This window comes from Macrobrachium nipponense, chromosome 39 (genome assembly GCF_015104395.2).
Source record: "Macrobrachium nipponense isolate FS-2020 chromosome 39, ASM1510439v2, whole genome shotgun sequence".
Lineage (NCBI taxonomy): Eukaryota > Metazoa > Arthropoda > Malacostraca > Decapoda > Palaemonidae > Macrobrachium > Macrobrachium nipponense.
In genome coordinates this window covers 55,202,539-55,223,906 of record NC_061099.1, presented here as the reverse complement: position 1 = coordinate 55,223,906, position 21,368 = coordinate 55,202,539, and the positions used below count along the sequence as shown (strand labels likewise).

At 37.5% G+C, this 21,368-nt stretch overlaps 1 protein-coding gene across 1 annotated transcript in view; it reads right to left on the bottom strand.

Moving 5' to 3' along the window:
• LOC135210362 (serine/threonine-protein kinase mig-15-like) overlaps positions 1–21,368 on the bottom strand; it is a 297,907-nt gene that overhangs the window by 75,996 nt on the left and 200,543 nt on the right. Inside the window, 2 exon segments of the mRNA XM_064243259.1 lie at positions 918–1,652; positions 14,849–14,925. Of these exon segments, the coding sequence (XP_064099329.1) occupies positions 918–1,652; positions 14,849–14,925 (812 nt within the window).

Sequence of the window (21,368 nt, the reverse complement as noted above, 5' to 3'; positions counted from 1 at the left end):
AATGGTGAAAAATGCTATACGTACTATAAAAAATAAGGAAATATCTAAATGTACTACTCAATACTAAGAAGCAATTCAAAACTTAAACGTTACTACACAAAAAGCCACCTATGGACTAAGCTATAAACTAAAAATATAATAAACATTTCGGTGCACAAAAACCTCCTGGTGGAGTCTGTAAAAAAAAAAAAAAATGGAAAGAACTTTCAGCCTTTTTACCAGAGATGATGGTGCAGATTCACCAGCACTTACAAAATAAAAAACAAAAGTCAACTGACTAGTTTGTTAACAAACAGTTTGATTCTCGTCTCCCCTAGAATACAACAAAATTGGAAGTTATACACTATTCACTTTTACATGGTAAACTTGGCTTTATGGCATTCTATAATTTGAGTTATAAGTGCTTTACTTTGGTATATTATAAATAAAGGTAATACCACTGCTCTGCTCAAATAAAGAGCATACAGTGCTTATTATATATCTCAGTGTCTGACCTATATTGTAAACATCATCATGCAAGTATATTTTGATAACATAGGAAAGAGCAATTTAAGACACGCACACACTGTTAGTACTTGAACTATAAAGGACCATGCAATTTTAACCATTGCTATTACTGTAATATAAATGGATGGTTAGTACAATATTTAACTACAGTATTAGTGTGATGACTATTATATACAATAATCATGATCTGCTGTTAAACACATTTCTTTAATCGCCTCTGCCTTCTGGATGTCAAAATTTCCAGCTTTTGTTAGTAGCACTCAAAAACTGTATATACGAATTCTTCAAGCCAACAAGCTCATCATCCAGTGTGCCATTTGTCTGCAAACAGACCATGCTTATGGTCTGGATAATTTTCAACACTGCTTCATGCAACTGACGCATGGCAAAATATGGCAACTCCAGCTGACCTGCTGGGCTGGTCCGTGCTGTTGCAGGCCATGACTTTCTCTTCCACATCCCTCCTGGGGAGCAACGCGCCATTTCTCCAATTCATTACGTAGCTCTGCTCGACGTAAATCCACGTCTGATTTTTCCCTACGCTGGGGCCATTCATGCCTTGCAGGTTCCCTACTTGAAGAGGGGGAAGAACTAACTGCATGGAGATCCCCATCTAGTGAAACCTGTCTTCGTAACTCACTGGGGACACTATCCGCATATGCACGTTGATGCTCACTTCCTTTTACAGCCATAAAATCTGTCAGAACAGGTTCACCAGCAACACTTGTCACCTCAGAACGACAAGAAGGAAAAGATAATTCAACTTTACTGTTACGATATACATCAGATCTTCGAGAAACGGCAACATCCGTATGCTGCCTTCTCAAAAGCCCAAGTCTCGAATCCGACTCATTTCTACGATGAGCTCTCTGGCTTGAATCACCATCACTGGACTGACGGCCAAGCTGCTGTGAATTACGGTGGGTTGGTTTGTATTCCTGTAGTCTACCATCACTACCATTTACAGAGTCTCTATCAGATCTAAAACGTTCTTGATTGTAAAACATTCTTGGATCATCATCAGTTCCTCTGTTACTAATGACACTACTCCTTCCAAAAAAGTTTTCATTTTTCTGCGGACTCTGACGAATGTCATGGTTAACCAGGTTATCCACATGAGCAAGCTGATCTGCATCCAACTGTTGCTGAAATTCACATGAGTTGTTTTGACACCTTATCAAACAGGTATTTTCCATGTACTACTACAGTACTTTCAGGTAAGAAGACAAGCACCACTTACAAAATAAAATAATCCTTTAATATCTAATAATTAATCAGAAACCTACTTACATCTACAACAATTTTTGCATTACCATTTATATTCATATGATAATATATAACAAGTTGAACTAGTTCGACTGATACTTCCTCTTATAAAAAAAATTTAAATCAAGCATGATTCCTTAGAAAAAAAAATGTCAATTCTGAAGATATACAACAAATTAAAGGATAATCAGTAAATTGATAATTTAGCAAACCAATCCATAGCAATTGTAATCCACTAAGTAAATTATATCTTTCAGTCATAACTAGCAACTTCTCTGATCAGAGTTCCTAACAATTTTCAAATTTAACATTTCTTTTGTGATTCCTAAAATGTAGGCACCCTTAGTTAATATAAAAGAAAGATAATCATCCCAAGTTCTCAGTGTATGTAAAAAAAAAACCATAATAAAAATAAGAAATCACATAGTCTTTTAACTTTTCTTTGACCTGCAGTGCCAGTGGCATTCATCAAATATAAGCAGTGATTGTACGGAATACAACAAACCAACAAACACAAACTGTATGACTGAAGATGAAAGATCAAGATGGTACTCTCAACTAAGTTGTTTTTGTCTGTAACTGAAACAACTGTATGTACTAGGTTACATGCAACTTCCTATGGAAAGTACACACTACAGTACTCTCAATTATCCTTCACCACCCCAGAAGATAAAAAGAACAAATTATTATTTTTAAGTAAGGAATAATTGCAACCACCGCTTAATAAAAGCCAACATAATACAATATAGTTCCTTTTAATGCAAAATATTATTCATGAATTTTAATATCAATAAATAATTCTGAAAAGGAAACAAACAAAAAATCTTTTGAAGACAAACCAGAGAATTTTTAACACTTGACTTCATTGTACACATTTATTAAAACCCAACCAAATGCTGTAAATTTAACGACAACCAATTACCCTTTTGAAATTTTGATATACGTCAAATGAAATCATGCAAAGTTCATCCTTTCAAAATCCAATGACATTACATAACATCATTTGTGAAAAACATAAAAAGAAATTAACCATAAAGATTTTGACATTGAGTAACACTGGGATGATAACTACAGTGTTGAGGATTTATTTTAATCTCTTATGCCAGACCAACATGATAAAAGAGGATTATCACTAAAGTCCAAGAGATAAAACTGAACTAAATTTTGCCTGTTTTGTCTTCAATTTCTTTATACTTTTCATATTTAATAACTGGAAAAAAATAGCAATGATCTATATATCACTGTAAAGAAATTTACCATACCTTTTCATGGTGTGAAAAATGAATAAATCCCTAATTAGGCTAATTTTAACACGCTGATATCCTGTTAATTGCGCCAATAACTGGGGACTGCTTGTATATATATAGTTAAAATAAAGACAGGAAAGACAGTTGGCAATAACCAAGATAGGAGGATGTTAGAACAAGCTCTAGTATCTGGGCCCCCCCAAAAATCTGAAACAGCATCTACACAAAATTAGCAATTTTCAAGAAAGAGGATACACAAATACCCTGAACTTACTCGAGGGTAGGTTCCAGAACATCCCCACCCCCCACACAAGAAATTTTCGCACAAGTTTGGCACGCTCTCTAAAAATGCTAATACTACAGTAATACCCTGAACTTTCACAAGGTTAAGTTCCAGACCTCCCATGCAAAGGGAAGTTTCGTGTAAGTTTGACAGAGTCTCTAAGAATACTAATAAATGCTTACTTCTAGAGTTTGAACACTAAATATGACCCTAATCATGCTCCCTAAATATTAAACTAACTTTTAAATGAAACTAAAGCTACTATAATTTCATTTAAAAGTTAGTCAATACTTTTCTTTCCCACAGTTATCCCTACATTAAGGGGTCGGTTGCCTGATGCGCTGTCACCAAGCATCATCCTCCACCAAACCTCTTATCTCCATAGTTTCCTTCATTTTATCTTTTCATCTACTTCTCTGTCTCCCTCTCAATCTTCTTCCTCTAACAGGTTCCTTCAAAGCCCTCTTCACAGTTATCTTAATATATTACCCTCTTCACAGTTATCTTAATACATTACCCATAAAAAAGAAATGAATGGTTGGTAAAAAATATAGGAGTGCATACATACGTACAACATAGTTCTCTTATCTTTCCCCCATTTCTTTAAAGTACTATCACAAATTTTGTAATTACAGTTATATTATTATTATTAATATTTGATATTAAAAAACATAGTACACACTACACAGAGAGAGAGAGAAATTATTTTATTATTTAATGTTAATTAATTTACACAGAGGATCAAGAGGTGAGACACCGAATTCAGGCAGGATGGAATAACTGGAGGTCTGCATCAGGGGTCCTCTGTGACAAGAAGGTCCCTCTGAAATTGAAAGGAAAGTTCCATAGGACGGTGGTCAGACCAGCAATGCTATATGGAACAGAAACAGCAAGTATGAGGAAAACAGAGGAGAAGAAGATGGATGTAGCAGAAATGAGAATGTTGAGATGGATGTCGGGAGTAACAAGGGAAGATAGGATTAGAAATGAGCATATAAGAGGATCGATAAAGGTAGCTGAAATATCGAAGAAAATACAGGAAGGAAGGCTTCGATGGTATGGACACCTGTTACGAAGGGAGGAACGTCATGTTGGAAGACATACGATGGAAATGGAAGTGAAGGGTAGAAGGAAGAAGGGAAGACCAAGAAAGAGATGGCGTGATTGTGTAGGGGAAAATATGGAATTGAAAGGTATAAATGAGAACGAGGCACAGGACAGAAATCGATGGAGACGACTCATTCGCAATGGCGACCCCATATAAAAATGGGTTTAAGCTAGGAAGAAGAATTAATTTACAAGCTTTAAAACTTATAAATTACATCAAATAAATTAAACACCGTTGTAGCTTCTCCAGGATTCGACAACGTTGCGTTTGCGTGTCTGTGAAATACTTGTGTATCATAATTAGTTAGGTTCCAATGAAAAGTTCACACTATTGTAGAATAGCGCAACTTGAATTCCATAAGATTGAGGTATTACTGTACAGTGATAAAAATCCACAGACAACAATGGAACTGAACTATAAATTCAGACCTATAACCTCTCAATATAAAAACTCCTAATGTTTACACCTAGTCTTTCAAAACGATGACTGCCAACTGCACTCGGCTCTCGCCCAGAAAGGGCTTCAAAATTTAGCATAAAAATTAAACAGTTCCTACTCCTCATTTAACGACATACTTGTTTTACAACATCTCAGCGTTACTACAGCTTTACAATTGATCTGATCTGATAGGTATTTTGTTTGTATGTTGTTTTTACGTTTGCATGGAACCAGTGGTTACTCAGCAACGAGACCAACGGCTTTACGTGACTTCTGAACCACGTCAAAAGTGAACTTCTATTACCAGAAATACACATCTCACACCCCTCAATGGAATGGCCGAGAATCGAACTCGCGACCACCGAGGTGGGATGCCAACACCATACCAACCACGCCACTGAGGCGCTATCTGATAGGTATTCTCCTGCTTACAATGGGGTTAGGCTCCCAAAAAACCCATCTTTTGTTGGAAAATTCGTACCTCGAATATAGGGTAGCCTAGCCTACACTACATACTCAGTATACTTTACACATATACAGAATAGTAATTATGAATTTCAGCTAATTCTCTAGATTCAATGCAGATTGGCTTACGATAATTCAGTACAAAGAGGAATCGAATAACACCAACAAGAGTTAGCCTAGCTTATACTATGGCATCTCGTATACCTTCCAATACAGTAGCCTAGCCTACAGTATACTGTGCACTACATATACAGTATAGCAATTAATAATGTACATTAATTCTGGAGGTTCAGTTCATCCTGACTATGACAATTCAGTACAAAAATAAATTTGACACAAAAAGAGAAACTGATTCGGTCTGATCGGCATAACTGAACGATGTCAGGCTGCTGATGGCTACATATAATTATAAAATATGAACATATCAAATAGGCATTATCTCCATGAATCTAAGAGTTATATACATTACTTCACTGCAACCAATAATATTGTAAATACATGTACAGTAGTACCTCGAGATACTGCTTTGATGGCTTCCTTCTGCTTAAGGATGGTGCCTATCGTCGACGGATTTCGGCCGTATTCCTTAGCGATCACACTCAACCGCAAGCCAGCTTCATACTTTTTTATTATCTCCATTTTTGTCTCCATAGAAAGCATTCTCTTCTTTCTGTGAACTTCAGCAACTTCCTTGGGACCCATGACTAATATGTACTGTATGTAATTAAGTTACGTATGTAGTACGTATACTAATTAGGTTCTCACAACACGATAAAGTAGCACAACGAAATCACTAACGAATTTACGATACTAAACGAAATCGTTGGACCGAACGAATGCCGCATGCGTAGGATAAAGCTTCGGGTGCGAAGTGGCCGAGCGAAGGTATGCCACCACGTAAGATGCATGATGGGAGGGATGCTGTCCAATAGGAGGGAAGGATCTCATGGTGGTGACTAGCATCAGGAACCAATGGGAGAGCAGGAGGATGGTGGCGAGTCTACTAGAACTAAGATGGCGGCGCGCGGCGCGAGTTTCAAAATTGTTATCGGGCGAATCTCGGACTTTCAGAAACCTTTCGTATCTTGAAAACTTTTCGTATGTAGAGCAGTAAAATTTTTCATGTCAGCTTTCGTATCTCGAGTTTTTCGTAAGTTGAGCCTTTCGTATCTCGAGGTACCACTGTATTCTCATATCATTGTATTATAAAATACAGGCAGTCCCTGGTTATCAGTGACTCTGTTAATGATAACCAGGTTTCACGATGCTATACCTGAACCTGTAGTATTTAAGGGTGCACTTACAAGTTTAGCCATATGACCCTACACTTCACCTTAAGATGATTTTTAAATGCCTCCATTCAAACATATCATTAAATCCCCTCTACTTGAAGATGAGCTACTATGTAAAGGCTGGTTGTAAATGTTCTCAAGGCAAAAGTTGAGAAGTAAAACAATTTGCACCAGACAAGCGCACACTCTTTCAAATATAAGTCTGCCAATTTAAGATAAAAACTCATCAAAGCTTTTAACTCTCACAGACTAGAGAGATCACATAACCATGATTATCTTTATAGGACTGATTATCCACCAAGAACTGAAAGACAAATGACACTGTTTTCATAACTTATCTAAACAACATCTTAACTAGTTTGTCACTGTATTTTTTTAAAGGTAACTGCCAGTGACAGTTTTCCGACTACTGTACAGATATGTGCTGCTGAACATATATTCTGTCTAGCATGTTGAGTGACTAATGCATTAAGCAAACATCACCATAATTTTTTTTACTAAATACGACTTATGACAGCATATGTATATAATGCACTTGTATGTATTAACTAAATACAACAAAATGTCATACCATATATTTCATATCTTCAATACTATATAATTCAAAATATTATAATTGTAGCTATAAAGCCAAAGATAGCCTAGGCATGATTACATATCAGCACTGGTTCCTTTACCGTTTATGGACCTCTGTTCTGCCTCTTTTCTTGAGTTGGTACCCAGCATCCATCTTCTGCAGTACTTTTGTCATGGGAATCATGGCTACTACGAAGAGTAGTGGGGACAGTGTCTCCCTGGAAGATCCCTCTCCTGATATTAACCTCTGCTAGTCTTATTCCAGCGCTTGTAAGTATTGTATTCCAGTTGCGAATTGTATTTTTGAGGAAGCTGATGGTGTTTTCCTCTGCCCCATATATTTTCAGGCATTCTATTAGCCATGTGTGTGGTATCATGTCGTAGGCTTTCTTATAGGCTATCCATGCCATGCTTAGGTTGGTTTTCCTTCTCCTACTGTTCTTCATTACCATTTTGTCTATCAGGAGCTGGTCTTTTGTGCCCCTACACTTCCTTCTGCAGCCTTTCTGTTGGTGGGGGATGGTGTTTGTCTCCTCTAGGTAGTTGTATAGCCTTTCACTTGATGATACCTGTTAGTAACTTCCACATTATTGGTAGGCAGGTGATAGGCCTGTAGTTACTGGCTATATTTCCCCTACTCTTGTCTTTTTATACTAAGGATGTCCTTCCTGTGGTCATCCATTTGGGTGCATGGTGATTTGAGATACAATGCAGGAGTTGTTCTGCTATTCGTGGGTGTAGGGCCTTGAAGTTTTTGAGCCAGTATCCATGGACTTCATCGGGACCTGGGGCTTTCCAGTTTGGCATTTTCTTTAGTTGGTCTGACTGTATCTGTCGTGATCTCTGTGAATCTTTGTTTAATTCTCCTTGTTTCTTCAGCCTTGACTTCCTGGAGCCATATTGCATGTTTGTTGTGTGATACCAGACTGCTCCATATGTTTTCCCAGTCTCTTACTTGGTTCGGCTTCAGGAATTTCTGGGTGGTTGTCTTTCCCTCTTTTCTGGTTAGTTCCGAATAGTTTGTTCTGTTGGTATCTCTTATTCCTGTTCATGTACCGTTGGATCTTATGTGCTTTGACCTTAAGCCTCTGTTTTACATCTTCTATTGTGTTGTTTAGTCCCCTCTCTTGTACTTTGTATTTCTCGTTGAGTTCCTCCCTTGTTTTCTTGCTTCTTAGCCTTTTTTCTGCCATCTCTTTCAGTTTACTCAAGTCAGATCTCATCACCATGATTTGCTTTTCCAAGCGCCTTTTCCAAGGAGGTTGCTGTTTTGGTTTCTGTTGGGTTGGTTGTGCTGGTGGTGTTGGTGTTCGTATCCCTATCAGTTCTGCTACCAATCTTGCTCCTGCATATGCCAAGTTATTTGTTTCTGTGATACTGGCAGTGTGTATTATGCCCATTATTTCATTGACCTCACTTGTTTTCTCCCTTAATTTCTTGGCATTGTAGGCTTTCATGGAGGGGATCTTTGTTCTCACTGTATCTGGCTCCATCCATTGTCTAATCTTTTCTACCCATTCTGTCCTCTGTTACTTCGTTGGTGTTTCTTCGTGTGTCATTGTTTGATACCTCATCATCCCTGTCGTCTTCTGTGGCATCGTCTCTCAGTTCGTCTTCGTGTAATTCGTTGTCGTGTGACATTTCCCTTTCCAGTTCTTCTCTTTCTGTTGGGGAGAGCCAGTTCTTTTTATGTTCCTTATTTGGTCTGTCAGCCTCTGCTCTGTTTGGGGGGTGTTATTCCTCTCATTCCAGATGTTGACCAACCTTCTTCTATATCCTCTCTCCGCTGGGTTGCTTCTGATGTAGCATCTCCATATTTCCTTATTTTCTTCTCTTGTCCATTTCTTCCTTTGGTTTGCTTCTGTAGCTCCAATCTCAGGCTGTTGGTTACTGTCGTTGTGGTGGTCAGTTGCTGGACGACGACCTCCAAGTACCTGACCGTCTTCCCCTTCAACTGGGTTGAATACCTGGCTGCCAGACAAAGCTTCTCTGTTGCCAGAGGTTCCATTTACGTCGTCGTCGTTTATTCCTTCATTTCTTTCCATCATTGCTGAGTTTTGCTATTTAACCCATAGCTGGACCCTACCCCATCAGGGATAGGTACTCATTTACAGCTGAGCAGACTGAGGAAATTATGGTAAAGATCCTTTCCCAAGGAATCAATGCCGAGGAGAGCGGTCACCCATCCAACAACTGACCAGCCCCAATGTTGCTTAACCAGTCAATTGACTACCTAACCCACTCTGCCATGGCGCCACATATTATTATTATTATTGGTGCTGGTATATCTGGTATCACGTGACGTTTCGACCTTCTCGCAGGTCATCCGCGGACGAGTCGTTTGAAGAGACTGTAGCAAGAAAGTCTGTGGGGCGGTATTTATAGCGGCTCAAGACCTAGAGTTTGCAATTCTCATTGGTCGGGCGGTCTTGGACGAGTCGTTTGATGAGAGTTGCATTCTCATTGGTCGGGCCGGTCTTGGACGAAGTCGTGGATCTCGCCTCGAAGGTCTCGGGGATTCTCTCGTGCGAGCTCCACACTACTGTGGCGCTCGCACGAGAGAATCCCCGAGACCTTCGAGGCGAGATCCACGACTTCGTCCAAGACCGGCCCGACCAATGAGAATGCAACTCTAGGTCTGAGCCGCTATAAATACCGCCCCACAGACTTTCTTGCTACAGTCTCTTCAAAAGACTCGTCCGAGGATGACCTGCGAGAAGGTCGAAACGTCACGTAATACCAGATATTATTATTATCATCATCATCATTATTATTACTACTTTACTAATATTCTAAAGATCATTACTTATTCTATACGATGTGGTACTTTGAAGGCTGTATTATTACCAATTCTGAGGGATGAACATTAAGGAAAATTTATAACATGCTCCCTGGACTGACAAAGAACTATTTCACTTGTAGGTGAAGCAAAGTTTTGAAAACCAATTTACTAATGACTCAGTATTTAACTGTGCTGCATTACACAGATTTAACAGATGAGAAAATATCACAGCATCTTCCAAAAGCAATTAACTGTTGTTCAAATTTTTAACAGATGAGAAAATATCACTGCACCTACTTGCAAAAGCACAGACACGAAACAAAACACTGCCATTTGAAACCTAGCACAAGCTATTAATGATGCCAACTACACACAGACATGGGTCACTTAACCTGACAATAATGAGCCCATGCTTACTTTAAATTACAGACATTTATTTCAGCATCTGCTAAATCTAGCAGTCTTAAAAAATAGCACTGGAGAGTTCTTGTATTCAACAGTATTGCGTTTGTATAAATATTGTGTAAAATACTATAATACCATTGTTACAATAAAGCTTATTTCTATATATGGTTGTTTTATATGTTTGTTTTATAATCATCAACTCATATATTAACTTTTTTGGTTATGCTTGCTTTGTAATCATTAACTCTCTTACTTATATTAACTACTTCAGGTTATTTCATGTGACAGTATTTTGCTTATACTTTCCTAATACACCACATATGTGATGGGTATTAAGAGCAGGCACTGAAAATTATTAGAAAGTTCTAGAAAATTGCCTCGTACATTTCTTTAAATTATTGTCCATCATTGTCCCTTATTTTACTTCCCTTTTCCTTTTTACTCTTGTGTATGTAAAAAGATGACAAGAAATGATAGGTGTATGAGGCAAAGAAGGAGTGCTCATAAAAGCCTTAACCAATTAACTGATCTCAAGTACATGCTCTATGCACTCTTTTCCATACATTGCACTTTCTTTTTACACAATTTTTTTTAAATAGGTATGTACTTTCTTGCCTATTCATTCTTTCCCTTAAAACACTTACTACACCATATTTATCTACATTAGTTTAGGTTACTTTTGTTTCAGGTCCAAACCACACCATTATGCCTAAGTTAATACTCTCACCACAGTATTGTATTAATTTTATGTTTTCCTCTACTTGCTTGTGATTTTTCTATGATCAATCATACAAGTTATATAACAATGTTTTAGCTTTACAACAAACATTGCAATTACAACAAAACCTTGCTGCAAGTTTAGATTATGCTTCTTGATCTTCTTTAAATTCATAGTTTCATGCAATTCAGTTCATTCTCCACCAAAGGTTAACCAGTCACCTGTTCATGCATTCAGAATCATACACGATTTGAAGCCAGACTACAAGAAAATTGCTATAGACATTATCATTAAAAATATTAGCATGTAATATAAATAATTTGAAATGTAATTTGTATTTTCCCTAGGACGCAAACCAACACTTTCATAAATGGAGTTACACGCACCTAGTTCAAGTAACTCCATTTATGAAGTGTAGGTTTGTATTCCTTTTGATACAAACAAGATTTGTAAGACCATTCTTGACACAAACAACAATGATAACTATAAATTCAGAAGGTGTTATAACAGAACAAAAATACCTCAAGTGTAGAACCTAGCAACGCATTACTTAGTAATGTTGTTTTGCCAAACCAGCAGAAGGAAAAATGTGTTCAGCTACCATATCAACTATGTACTTACTACAACATAATTAAAATGTTAAGCATCTGAACTACAGGTAATATAAATTTGATATAAATTTCAATTGAAATACCCAATATTCCACAAACCAAAATTTTTTCCTTAACAACATGGAAGATACATGACCACTCATTATATACTTAAGTACTACTCATTATAGACATACTAAAGCACTAACACTCAAATTGTAGTAACTGCATTTTCTGGCCTTCTTACTCAGTTTCTTTACAACAAACCTCATCTGGCCAGTCACTGGCCACTGCATACCAATGTGCATAGCACTTTTACACTTCTTTGTGACTTTTCAGGAATATATTACAAAAAAAGTGACTTTTCAGGAAAATATCAGTAAGATGAAATTTTTCAAAAATACACAGCAACCAACTGCAAACTGTGGTTAGGTGCCCAATAGTCAGAAATCATGTCAAGCATAAGTATTGCATATGCAAGTTGAGAAACTGTAACTGTAACTCTCTGTAGGGGTACTACCTACAATGTGCCTAGCAAAGCACACATTGGACTTTTGCAGTGACTGCCCATCCCCATCTTTACTATTTGCACTTGCAATTATTCCCTCCTCTAATCTCATACTACCAAGCTGTCCAACTTCCACTTTACCATGCTTATTCAAAATTCTCACTTCACACTACCCAGTACCAGGGACAGAGGGAGAAACATCTCTCTCACTGGACATAGCATGCTTTGCAGGGAACTACTGCTCCTGAAGGATGTGTCTGGTGCAACTGGGATTTCCCACTCACACTATGAAGGAAAGCAGTTAGTGGGCTCTGTCCATACAAACTGGCAGATGATACATTAAAGTAGGCTTCAGCAGAAATAATTCCATTCCAACTGTATCACCAAACAAGCATTTTATTGACAGCTTGGTAAGCAGAAACAATCATAATCAATACACAAACAGGACTCTAATATCCGCCAAAATTTTTACCTCCCTTTCTATGTAAATTGATGACAACTACTTGATTCAAGGGTTTATCTCAACATCCAAATCAATAAAATTGATGACAACTACTTGATTCAAGGGTTTATCTCAACATCTAAATCAATTAAATTGATGACAGCTACTTGGTTCAATGGTTTATCTCAACATCCAAATTAATTAAATTGATGACAGCTACTTGGTTCAAGGGTTTATCTCAGCATCCAATTCAATTACAACTACACCTATGAGGCAAGGATGAGATGCTACCAAAAAATTACATTAAAAAAAATGGCTTAAGGCTATTTTTATATTAAACTAAAGGATGAGACACGAAGCAGCTTATTTCCTGTTCTTTTTTCCTGTTAGCCGTGCCGAGTCTTGGTAATGAGAAGCAAAAGCAATACTCCAATTTTCTGTGAAATCCAGTATTCCTGGTAACTCAAGATACTTTTTGCTCCACCTTTGCAATTTTCTTTAGTCTATCTGTTCTACATATGGAAACTTCTCTTATATTGCAACCACAAACAAATACTTAGTACCTTATAGGCAGCACTAGTCAATATAATAAAGTAAACTAGTTCTCTGAACTTGAAGCAAATGGTACTTCTAAGAGTTAAAATTGGCACTGGGAGTAGTGGTAAATTAACACCGTGAAGGCAAACACATAATTCTGAACAAGCTAGTGTAAAAGTAATTCCTATGGGAAGCTGTCACAGAGTATCTTGTGTCACACAATAACAAGTATCACAGGTTTTATGCAACATCCCCTTGGACCACACTAGCATTTTTTGTACACTGCTTTTCATCTGTTCTCAAGATTTATTCTCACCTAGCAGTCCAATATCTTTTCCTTGATCCAATTTTCACCTTTAATTCAAAAGCAAATCCTTTAAGCCAGCTCTCTCCTTGCACGGAACCTCTTTGTGATATGACAGCAACTGAAGACATGAGACACTCTTCATGAGAGAATTATCATCATAAAGAGATGACCTTGGACCACACAGTTCAATTTCTACTCTCATAAGTTAACCTACAGGAATAAATCTCAATAAAGACAAAATGCTGGTGCAGGAATATGTTTAGTAGTTGAACAGCCAAGTGTAAATAGAAATAGATGAAAAAAGAAAATGAAGAGCAGTACAGTGGAAGTGGTAGGCTGGCTAGGAGCTTCTAGTGTTGCTTGCATGTTACCACAAAATAACACATGGCAGCAGCCCCTTATTAAATGTCAGTACTGGGTAGTTAACCTATTTACCCCCGTTTCAGTTGTCACTAACGATCAATTTTGCAAAGAGCTATTGTTGTTACTACATATTTTTTCAAACCTGAATATACTGAAAGATGGCATATATAAACAGCTTATGTTGAAAAGAAACCCCTTTACTGTCCACCAAACATCTTTGTATTTGTTCTTTTATGCAGAATAACATCCTGTGAGAATAAGTTACCTTCGATAAAAAAAAACAACATTACTAAGTTATGAGTTGCAAATTTAAATTTGTTTTTACTTTGAAAATAATAATTGTTAAAATAGTTCTTCTTAGCCAATGATAATGGACAACAAGATAAGAACCTTCCACAGAAAAACTAATGTTTTCAAGTAAATCATATAGCAATTTACAATATCTGCCTAAATCTGTCACAGCTAAATTCCAGAAATGCCATGCTAGATACAAATCACTTGTAAGAAAATGGCAAAAGTATCAAAGTATGCAACAGCAGAGTTAATTGCAGGTACAATAAAATTTTCCATATCTGTCCTTAGGTCCTCTTCAGACTGAAACATTTCAGGAAAAGCACCATAATGCTCAAATAATAGCCCTCTCAAAAATTGCATGCGCTCCTGTAGATGACAAAATCTGTCATGATACCCAGTTCAAAGTGCAAAATTTTTATAACAACCTTTTGGATTCACGACAGCTATCTCAAGACATCCATGACTTGTTCTTTGGTAATAAGCACTGTTTTCTAATGGTAAAGATCAACTTCCTTTAGCAACTCAATGCAAGACAATTTTCCCAGATGTTAACAATTCCTTACCTATGTTTTCATTTTACTAAACTTTTGGCTCAACACAGACTATAAAGTAGATCTGGATTGAGAGGTTCAAGGCACTGTCTCAAAGGAATCATATGATAAAAATTTTAAGCCACCACACCTGTAAGTAACGGTGGTTGCAAAGTCTGTGTTCACATACCGTTCGCCTGATGAGGGTGCGATCTCCAGATTCATCATCATCAGGGGTAGGCGGGAGAGGTCGATTTGGAGGGGGTCCTGAAACAAATTATGACTAGTAACATAAACTCAACCATAATGGCTTAAAATATTTTACAATCTCAATTCAGTGTATGCTCACTTGTATTAAGAAATTTTAAAGGAGCAGAAAATATTCTCTTACCTCATAAACAAACATTACCTCATATACAAAATTTTCAAGTCCGGATGCTACTCATTACAATATTTCTTATAAAACAATGAACAACCAGATATTGTATCTATAACTCAATCTATCATTAACACTGATCTGGAAAAACCCAACTCAATAAAGTTCAACTTGCCAATTCATCAAAATTTTACCAAAATCTAATTACTAAAAGTATGGGTCTAGGTATTTTTTGACTCCCAGAATTTCACTCACAGTATTTTGTGAATTTCACTCAGAGTATTTTGACTGCTGGTAAATTGACACCAGGGTTTTCTTTAATGCCCAGTGCTAATTTAACATCCAAAATAAAACAAATAGCTAATTTGAGAAGTATATTTTTAAAAACTGCTTTAATCTCATTTAGGAAATAAAAATTATATATTGGATTATTTAGAAAGTTGAAGGCTTAGTTTACATATATAATTTTATAATTCAAGTACATCAGTAACATTTGGCAATTGCATCCAAGCTTCTGGTAGTATAAAGAAATTCTTTATAACGTCTTGTACCATTCAGAGCACCTGTGAAGGTGAGACTTACACCATATTTACAAAAGACAGAAAACAAACACTAATGGATCAAAAATTCACTGGAGGAGTGACGTAAAGAGTTGCAAAGCATGCCTACTTAAATCAACAAAAGAAAATAACTATATTGCACTGAAGTGTGTTGTTGAACTTCATCACAGTTCATATGAAACAAAACCAAAAATGCATGAGACCTTAACTGAGTTGAAGACTAGTACATTCTCAAGCCAAGAAATTTCTTTCACTTACTGCACCAACTAATTCATCCTTAGGTGAAGATGAAATGACTGAATTACCATCCGTTTCATGCTTAAATCGTAACATATGGAAACGGCGTCAACTGAATGAATTTGTTCCCCCACTTCCCTTAAGTACAAGAGGCTTCAAAGTCCCCTATGAATTTAGCAGTGATAGTGATGAAGGTAGTTTACTCATCTTTCCAACAGATAAAAGGCTAGATGACTTGATGAATTCAACACACTTGGCTGGTGACAGAACTTTTCAAAGTATACCAAAAATATATTTTTAGCTGCTTACTTAAAATATTCAGACAGGGTCTTTCAGTAGAATTACACCCCAAATTACGCTCTGAGGGCTACACGATGGATTTTCAAAATAATTTACAAGTTTCTTTCCTCCATGTGTAGCCTGAATGGTACGAGGCATGATTATATAAAAGTTATTAATACCACCAGAAGCTCGGATGTAACTGCCAATTGCTACTTGTATACTTGAATTAAACAAGGAAATATGTAAACTAAGCCTTAACTTACTAAACAATCAAATTATGCAATTTCCATTTTCTAAATAAGATAACTGCCATAAAATATTTCAAAACAATATGCTTCCTAAATAGTCTACACTTGTTTATTTTGGGTGTCAAATTACTGGGTGTTGAAGAAACCAGATCTCAATTTACCAGGAGTGAAATTACCGGGGTAAAAAAAACCAGGAGTCTACATACTGGCCACCCTACAAGTATACTGCGTTCCAAGAAATGTGATCAGAAATTTCTTTCAATAAATAACCACTTTCAAAGATACTGCCCTGAAAATAATGCTAGAACACTAAATAGCCATTAGTCTATTTACCTTAACACATGCCATGAGCTTGAATGTCAGCTAGTACTTGATGACACTAATGATGATGCATACAATGAATAAAACAAAATTGTAGGAACAGAGATTCAAATATAGCACCTTTCTTTGTACAGAGATATGTTTACTTCTTTGGAAAAATCTGTTGTTCCAAGCTGAAACAACAAGAAAAATTATGTTCTCTGAATATGGCCAGTCACTCTGTGCATTCCCCAGCATCTGAAGTATTCAGTTGTCATAAATTCATACACCTCAATTTACCTTTGAATTCTTACTTCCAGAGGAACCATCAGCCTAAACAATTTGCTTTTGTAAAAAACACTCAAATTTTTCTATACAAGAATTAGATTTCAATCTCCTGAAGGATGTCAGTCATTAGACTTTCTGCTTCTGTTGTCGTCAGGGGTCCTAACTGCAAGTCCAAGCATCTCCGCCGCAATTGTGCACAGGATCTCTGTTACTGTTTCTATCAGAAGCATAAGAGTTTTAGCTTTCACTGCCATCCGGTTGTTGGTTAGAAGTTGAGTGTCTTGGTTTGCATTAAGGGCAACAGCTCATTTGCAGCTATCAAAGTTGTTTAACCCTTAATGAATACTAGTATGTAACAGGTTTTGAGTGGTGGACGGACTACCTCCTGGTGAGTATCAATATTACACACCTTCAGTTTGAGGAAATTGGGGCAGGAAAGAGGTTCTATTACTTTAATAGCTCATAAATTTACTTATGGCAACTTTTAGACTGGCTTAGTTAGCCAATTCTAGGCATCTCATGACTAAGTTGTGTATTTGACTTCCAGGGGACATGTAGTGCCCCTCTCTCTCTCTCTCTCTCTCTCTCTCTCTCTCTCTCTCTCTCTCTCTCTCTCGTCATCTCTCTCTCTCTCTCTCTCTCTCGTCTCTCTCACTCTCTCAATCTTTCTCTTTATATTTAAAGATTTTGCTCATAAATATACCAAGGGGTTGCTGTTGGTTTTAGTTATCTTTTATAATTGTAATTTTGCAAGTAAAAGTGCATATTGTGTGAGCTGTAATTATAATTTTACAAAATAAAATAAAATTAACATTTAGAAAAAACAACCATCCAGAGTATTGTAATTACTTTAAATTTGAACTATTGTTATCATCCACTCTACGGCTCGATGCAAACAGCCTCTATATTCTACTTCTCAGATTTTCTCTAGTTTTATCTTCCATAATCTCTACTATCTCCAGCCTCCCTTCTCATCCAAGTAAGCCTGGTTCTCCCAAATCTGGTAACTACAGGGGCCAACCCAACATTATAAAGTACTATTCACTTTGGATTCCTAACAAGAGCTATGTCCAAAAAACCTCCAACTCCCTTTCATCATTATCTCACCTAAATATGGAGCTTCTGTAATTTTCCCGACATCTTTGCTAACTCTAGAACCTATAACAATATTAGTACATAAAAAAACTCAGGCTGTCAGGTGACACTTTTTTTTGCAAATGCTGAGTGCCAACTAGTATAACACACAAGAATGATGGTGCGGTTGAAGGAGAAGATATGAATGAATTAAATTGTTTATATAGTAAAATATAAGTTGTCTGACATGCAAGGTTCATCAGCATGATCCATATTTTTTAAATGATTTCTAAGTTCCCATCAGATACTCATTACCCACTTGAGTTTCACTCTTTTTCTTCATGGTCATCACTAGAGATCTTATTTTCATTTTGTGCCAATGCTGCTAAATATTTTAGAAAAGAGAGGAACCAACTCAGCAAGAACTTCAGTTGTTTATGCCCTACCATCCTTGAAAGGGAGGCGGGAGGGCTCTGATCATGTAACTACTTGGTAAGTATACATAAAATATTATTGTATTATAAAAATGTCATTTTTATTTATGCAACTTAGCAATTAGTTACACAGCTGTATCCCACATTGTAGAGGTGGGATCCATGGATACTCATACTTTTCACATAAATAATGAAAAAATGTAAACAGTGATTCGTGAAAGTGCTTGTTGGGTCTTACCTGTTAAGAGAGCTGTACAGATAATTACTGCCTCTGAATGACGCTCATCTTAACTCGTACAGACGTAGCAGTATAGCCAAGGGTCGTCCTCTACTTTAATGGGATCCATGTTGCTAAGTAATAGTCTGTGGCTAGCATGGTCAACAAAAAGATGCCCCTGCCCAAGATGCAGTACCATAATCAACATAATCAAACCAGAGTAAACATAGCCTCCAAAAATTAAAAACCATCCACAACTAATAGACTGAAGGGTACTCCTAGTACATCAATAGTACCCTCAGGCTCCCCTTAAAAACTCAACAACCTTATTCAAGGTGAAGAGACTAGATTACGAAGGAACAACTTCCCATACACCCTTACCCAACACTGTGCCAGGCACTGAATACAGACCCAGAGTAGTACTGCAGTTGTCATAAACCCTTTCGACTTCACACAGGTAATGAGAGGCGAACACTGATTTGCACTTCAAATATGTCGCTTGGATAATAGAATTTAAAGAGAGATTATATTTAAAGGAAAGTGACATAGCCACTGCTCCCCCTTCATGAGCTTTCACTTTCATTTCATTAAAATCCAATTCTTTAACTTGAGAATGAGTCTACACAATAATATTCCTCAAGAAATTAGACATATGGCAAGACGGATTCCTCATGGAACACCAGGTGATCGGATGAGCCCCAAATCTTCTCTGTCCTTTGCAGATAGCATCTTAAGTGCTCTGACCAGACACAGAGACCTCTCTTCTTCTTCCAATCCTATTAAGTCCGTAAGGTTTTTAATAGCGAAAGAACGAGGCCACGGTTTTGACAGTCTCGTTTTTGCTAAAAACCCCAAGGTCAATGTGCATACTGCAATACCTTGAGCAAAACCTACTCTCCTGTCCATGGAATGATGTTCACTCACCCTTTTCACTGTAGACAAGGCTACCAGGAATAGGGTCTTTCTCATCAATTCTCTCAGGGAAGAAGTATTCAATGGCTCAAAACAAGGTTCCGAAAGCCATTTAAGAACTGCATCTAGGTTCCATGACAAGGTCTTAAAACCTTTAAGTTTCTCTATATCAAAGGATCTGAAGAGATCTGAAAGTTCTATATTGGCTGACAAATCTAACCCCTGTGCTTAAAGACCAAGCACAGCATTTCCTTATACCCTCTGATGGTCAAAGTTGACAGGTTCCTAGATGTTTTCAAGTGTTGCAGGAAATCAGTGATTTCAGCTACAGATGTTTTGAAAAGATGATATGTTATGCTTCTATGCACGAGGTTCGAAAAACTGTTCACTTCGCCATTAGACATCACCTTCTTCTGCAATGTGCAATAGCTCTTGCAGCTTAGTTTGAAAAACCTTTCTCTTGTAAAAAAATGTTTGAAAGTCTGTAAGCAGTCAGGGACAGAGTGGACATTCCTAGATGGAAACCTCCTGGAGCAGGGCTGTCTGAGTAGAATGGTTGTCTGTGGAGGCAATCTCAGAAAGTCTACCAGGAGCTATAGCAGATCCAGAAACCATTCTTGCGCTGGCCAGAACGGAGCAATGAGGGTCAGAGATGTTGTGGTTAGACCTGAATTTTTTTATGACTTCTCTTCATATCTTGAAAGGAGGGAAAGCATGCAAGTCTTTGTCCGACCAGTTTAAAAGCCAGTCTCTGTTGAACATTCCAAGTCCCTGAGACTTCCTTGTTCCCCAAGATCGCTCCCCAACCTAGATCGGACACATCTGATAAGAATGCATAGTGGGTCAGGGCTCAGTGGAAGGGACTTCCTTTCTATTAGTCTGTCTTTTAATCTCCACCAATGCTGGTCCTCCTTTATCTCTTTCATGATCCAGAACACAAACAAGTCAGGAAACTTCTTTCTGTTCCAGTTTACCTTGAGGAAGAACTGTAGATTCCTCATATGCAGTCTCCCCAATGACATGAACTTTTCTATTGAGGATAGAGTGCCAAACAGACTCATCCATTCCTTTGCTGAGCACTCTTGAAGGGCTAGAAATTTATCCACTTTCTGCAGGCACAACTCCACTCTTTGTGGGGATGGAAAAGCCCGAAAATTCACCGAGTCTATCCTCATCCCCAAATAAGACTAGTTCCTAATAGGGGAGTAACTGTGACTGCTGCAGGTTTATCAGAAGTCCCAATTCTTGAGCTAAAGAAAGCATTTTCTGTAGGTCCTCCGTGCACTTTTTCTCTGTTTGGGGCTGAAAAAGCCAGTCATCTAGGTATAGGGACACACTTATCCCGACTAGATGTAACCATTTTGCAATGGAGGCTAAGACTAGTGTGAACACTTAGGAGGCAGTCAAAAGCCCAAAACACAGAGCTCTGAATTGATAGGCTTTGTTTTTGAACACGAACCGAAGAAACTTCTTTGCATTCTGGTGAACTGGAATATGGAAGTAAGCGTATTCCATATCAATGGAAATCACCCAGTCCCCCTGACAGATGGATGATAAAACTGACTGATTCATTTCCATCTTGAATTTGATCTTTTTGACAAACTGATTCAGAGTGCTTATGTCCAACATGGGTCTCCAGCCCCCTGAGGCCTTGGGCACTACAAATAGATGATTGTAGAATCCTGGGAGTTCAAATAGATGATTGTAGAATCCTGGGGTTAGTGGGTCTACTACTAACTCTATAACCTTCTGCCAGAGGGATGAAACCTCTCTCAAAAGGGC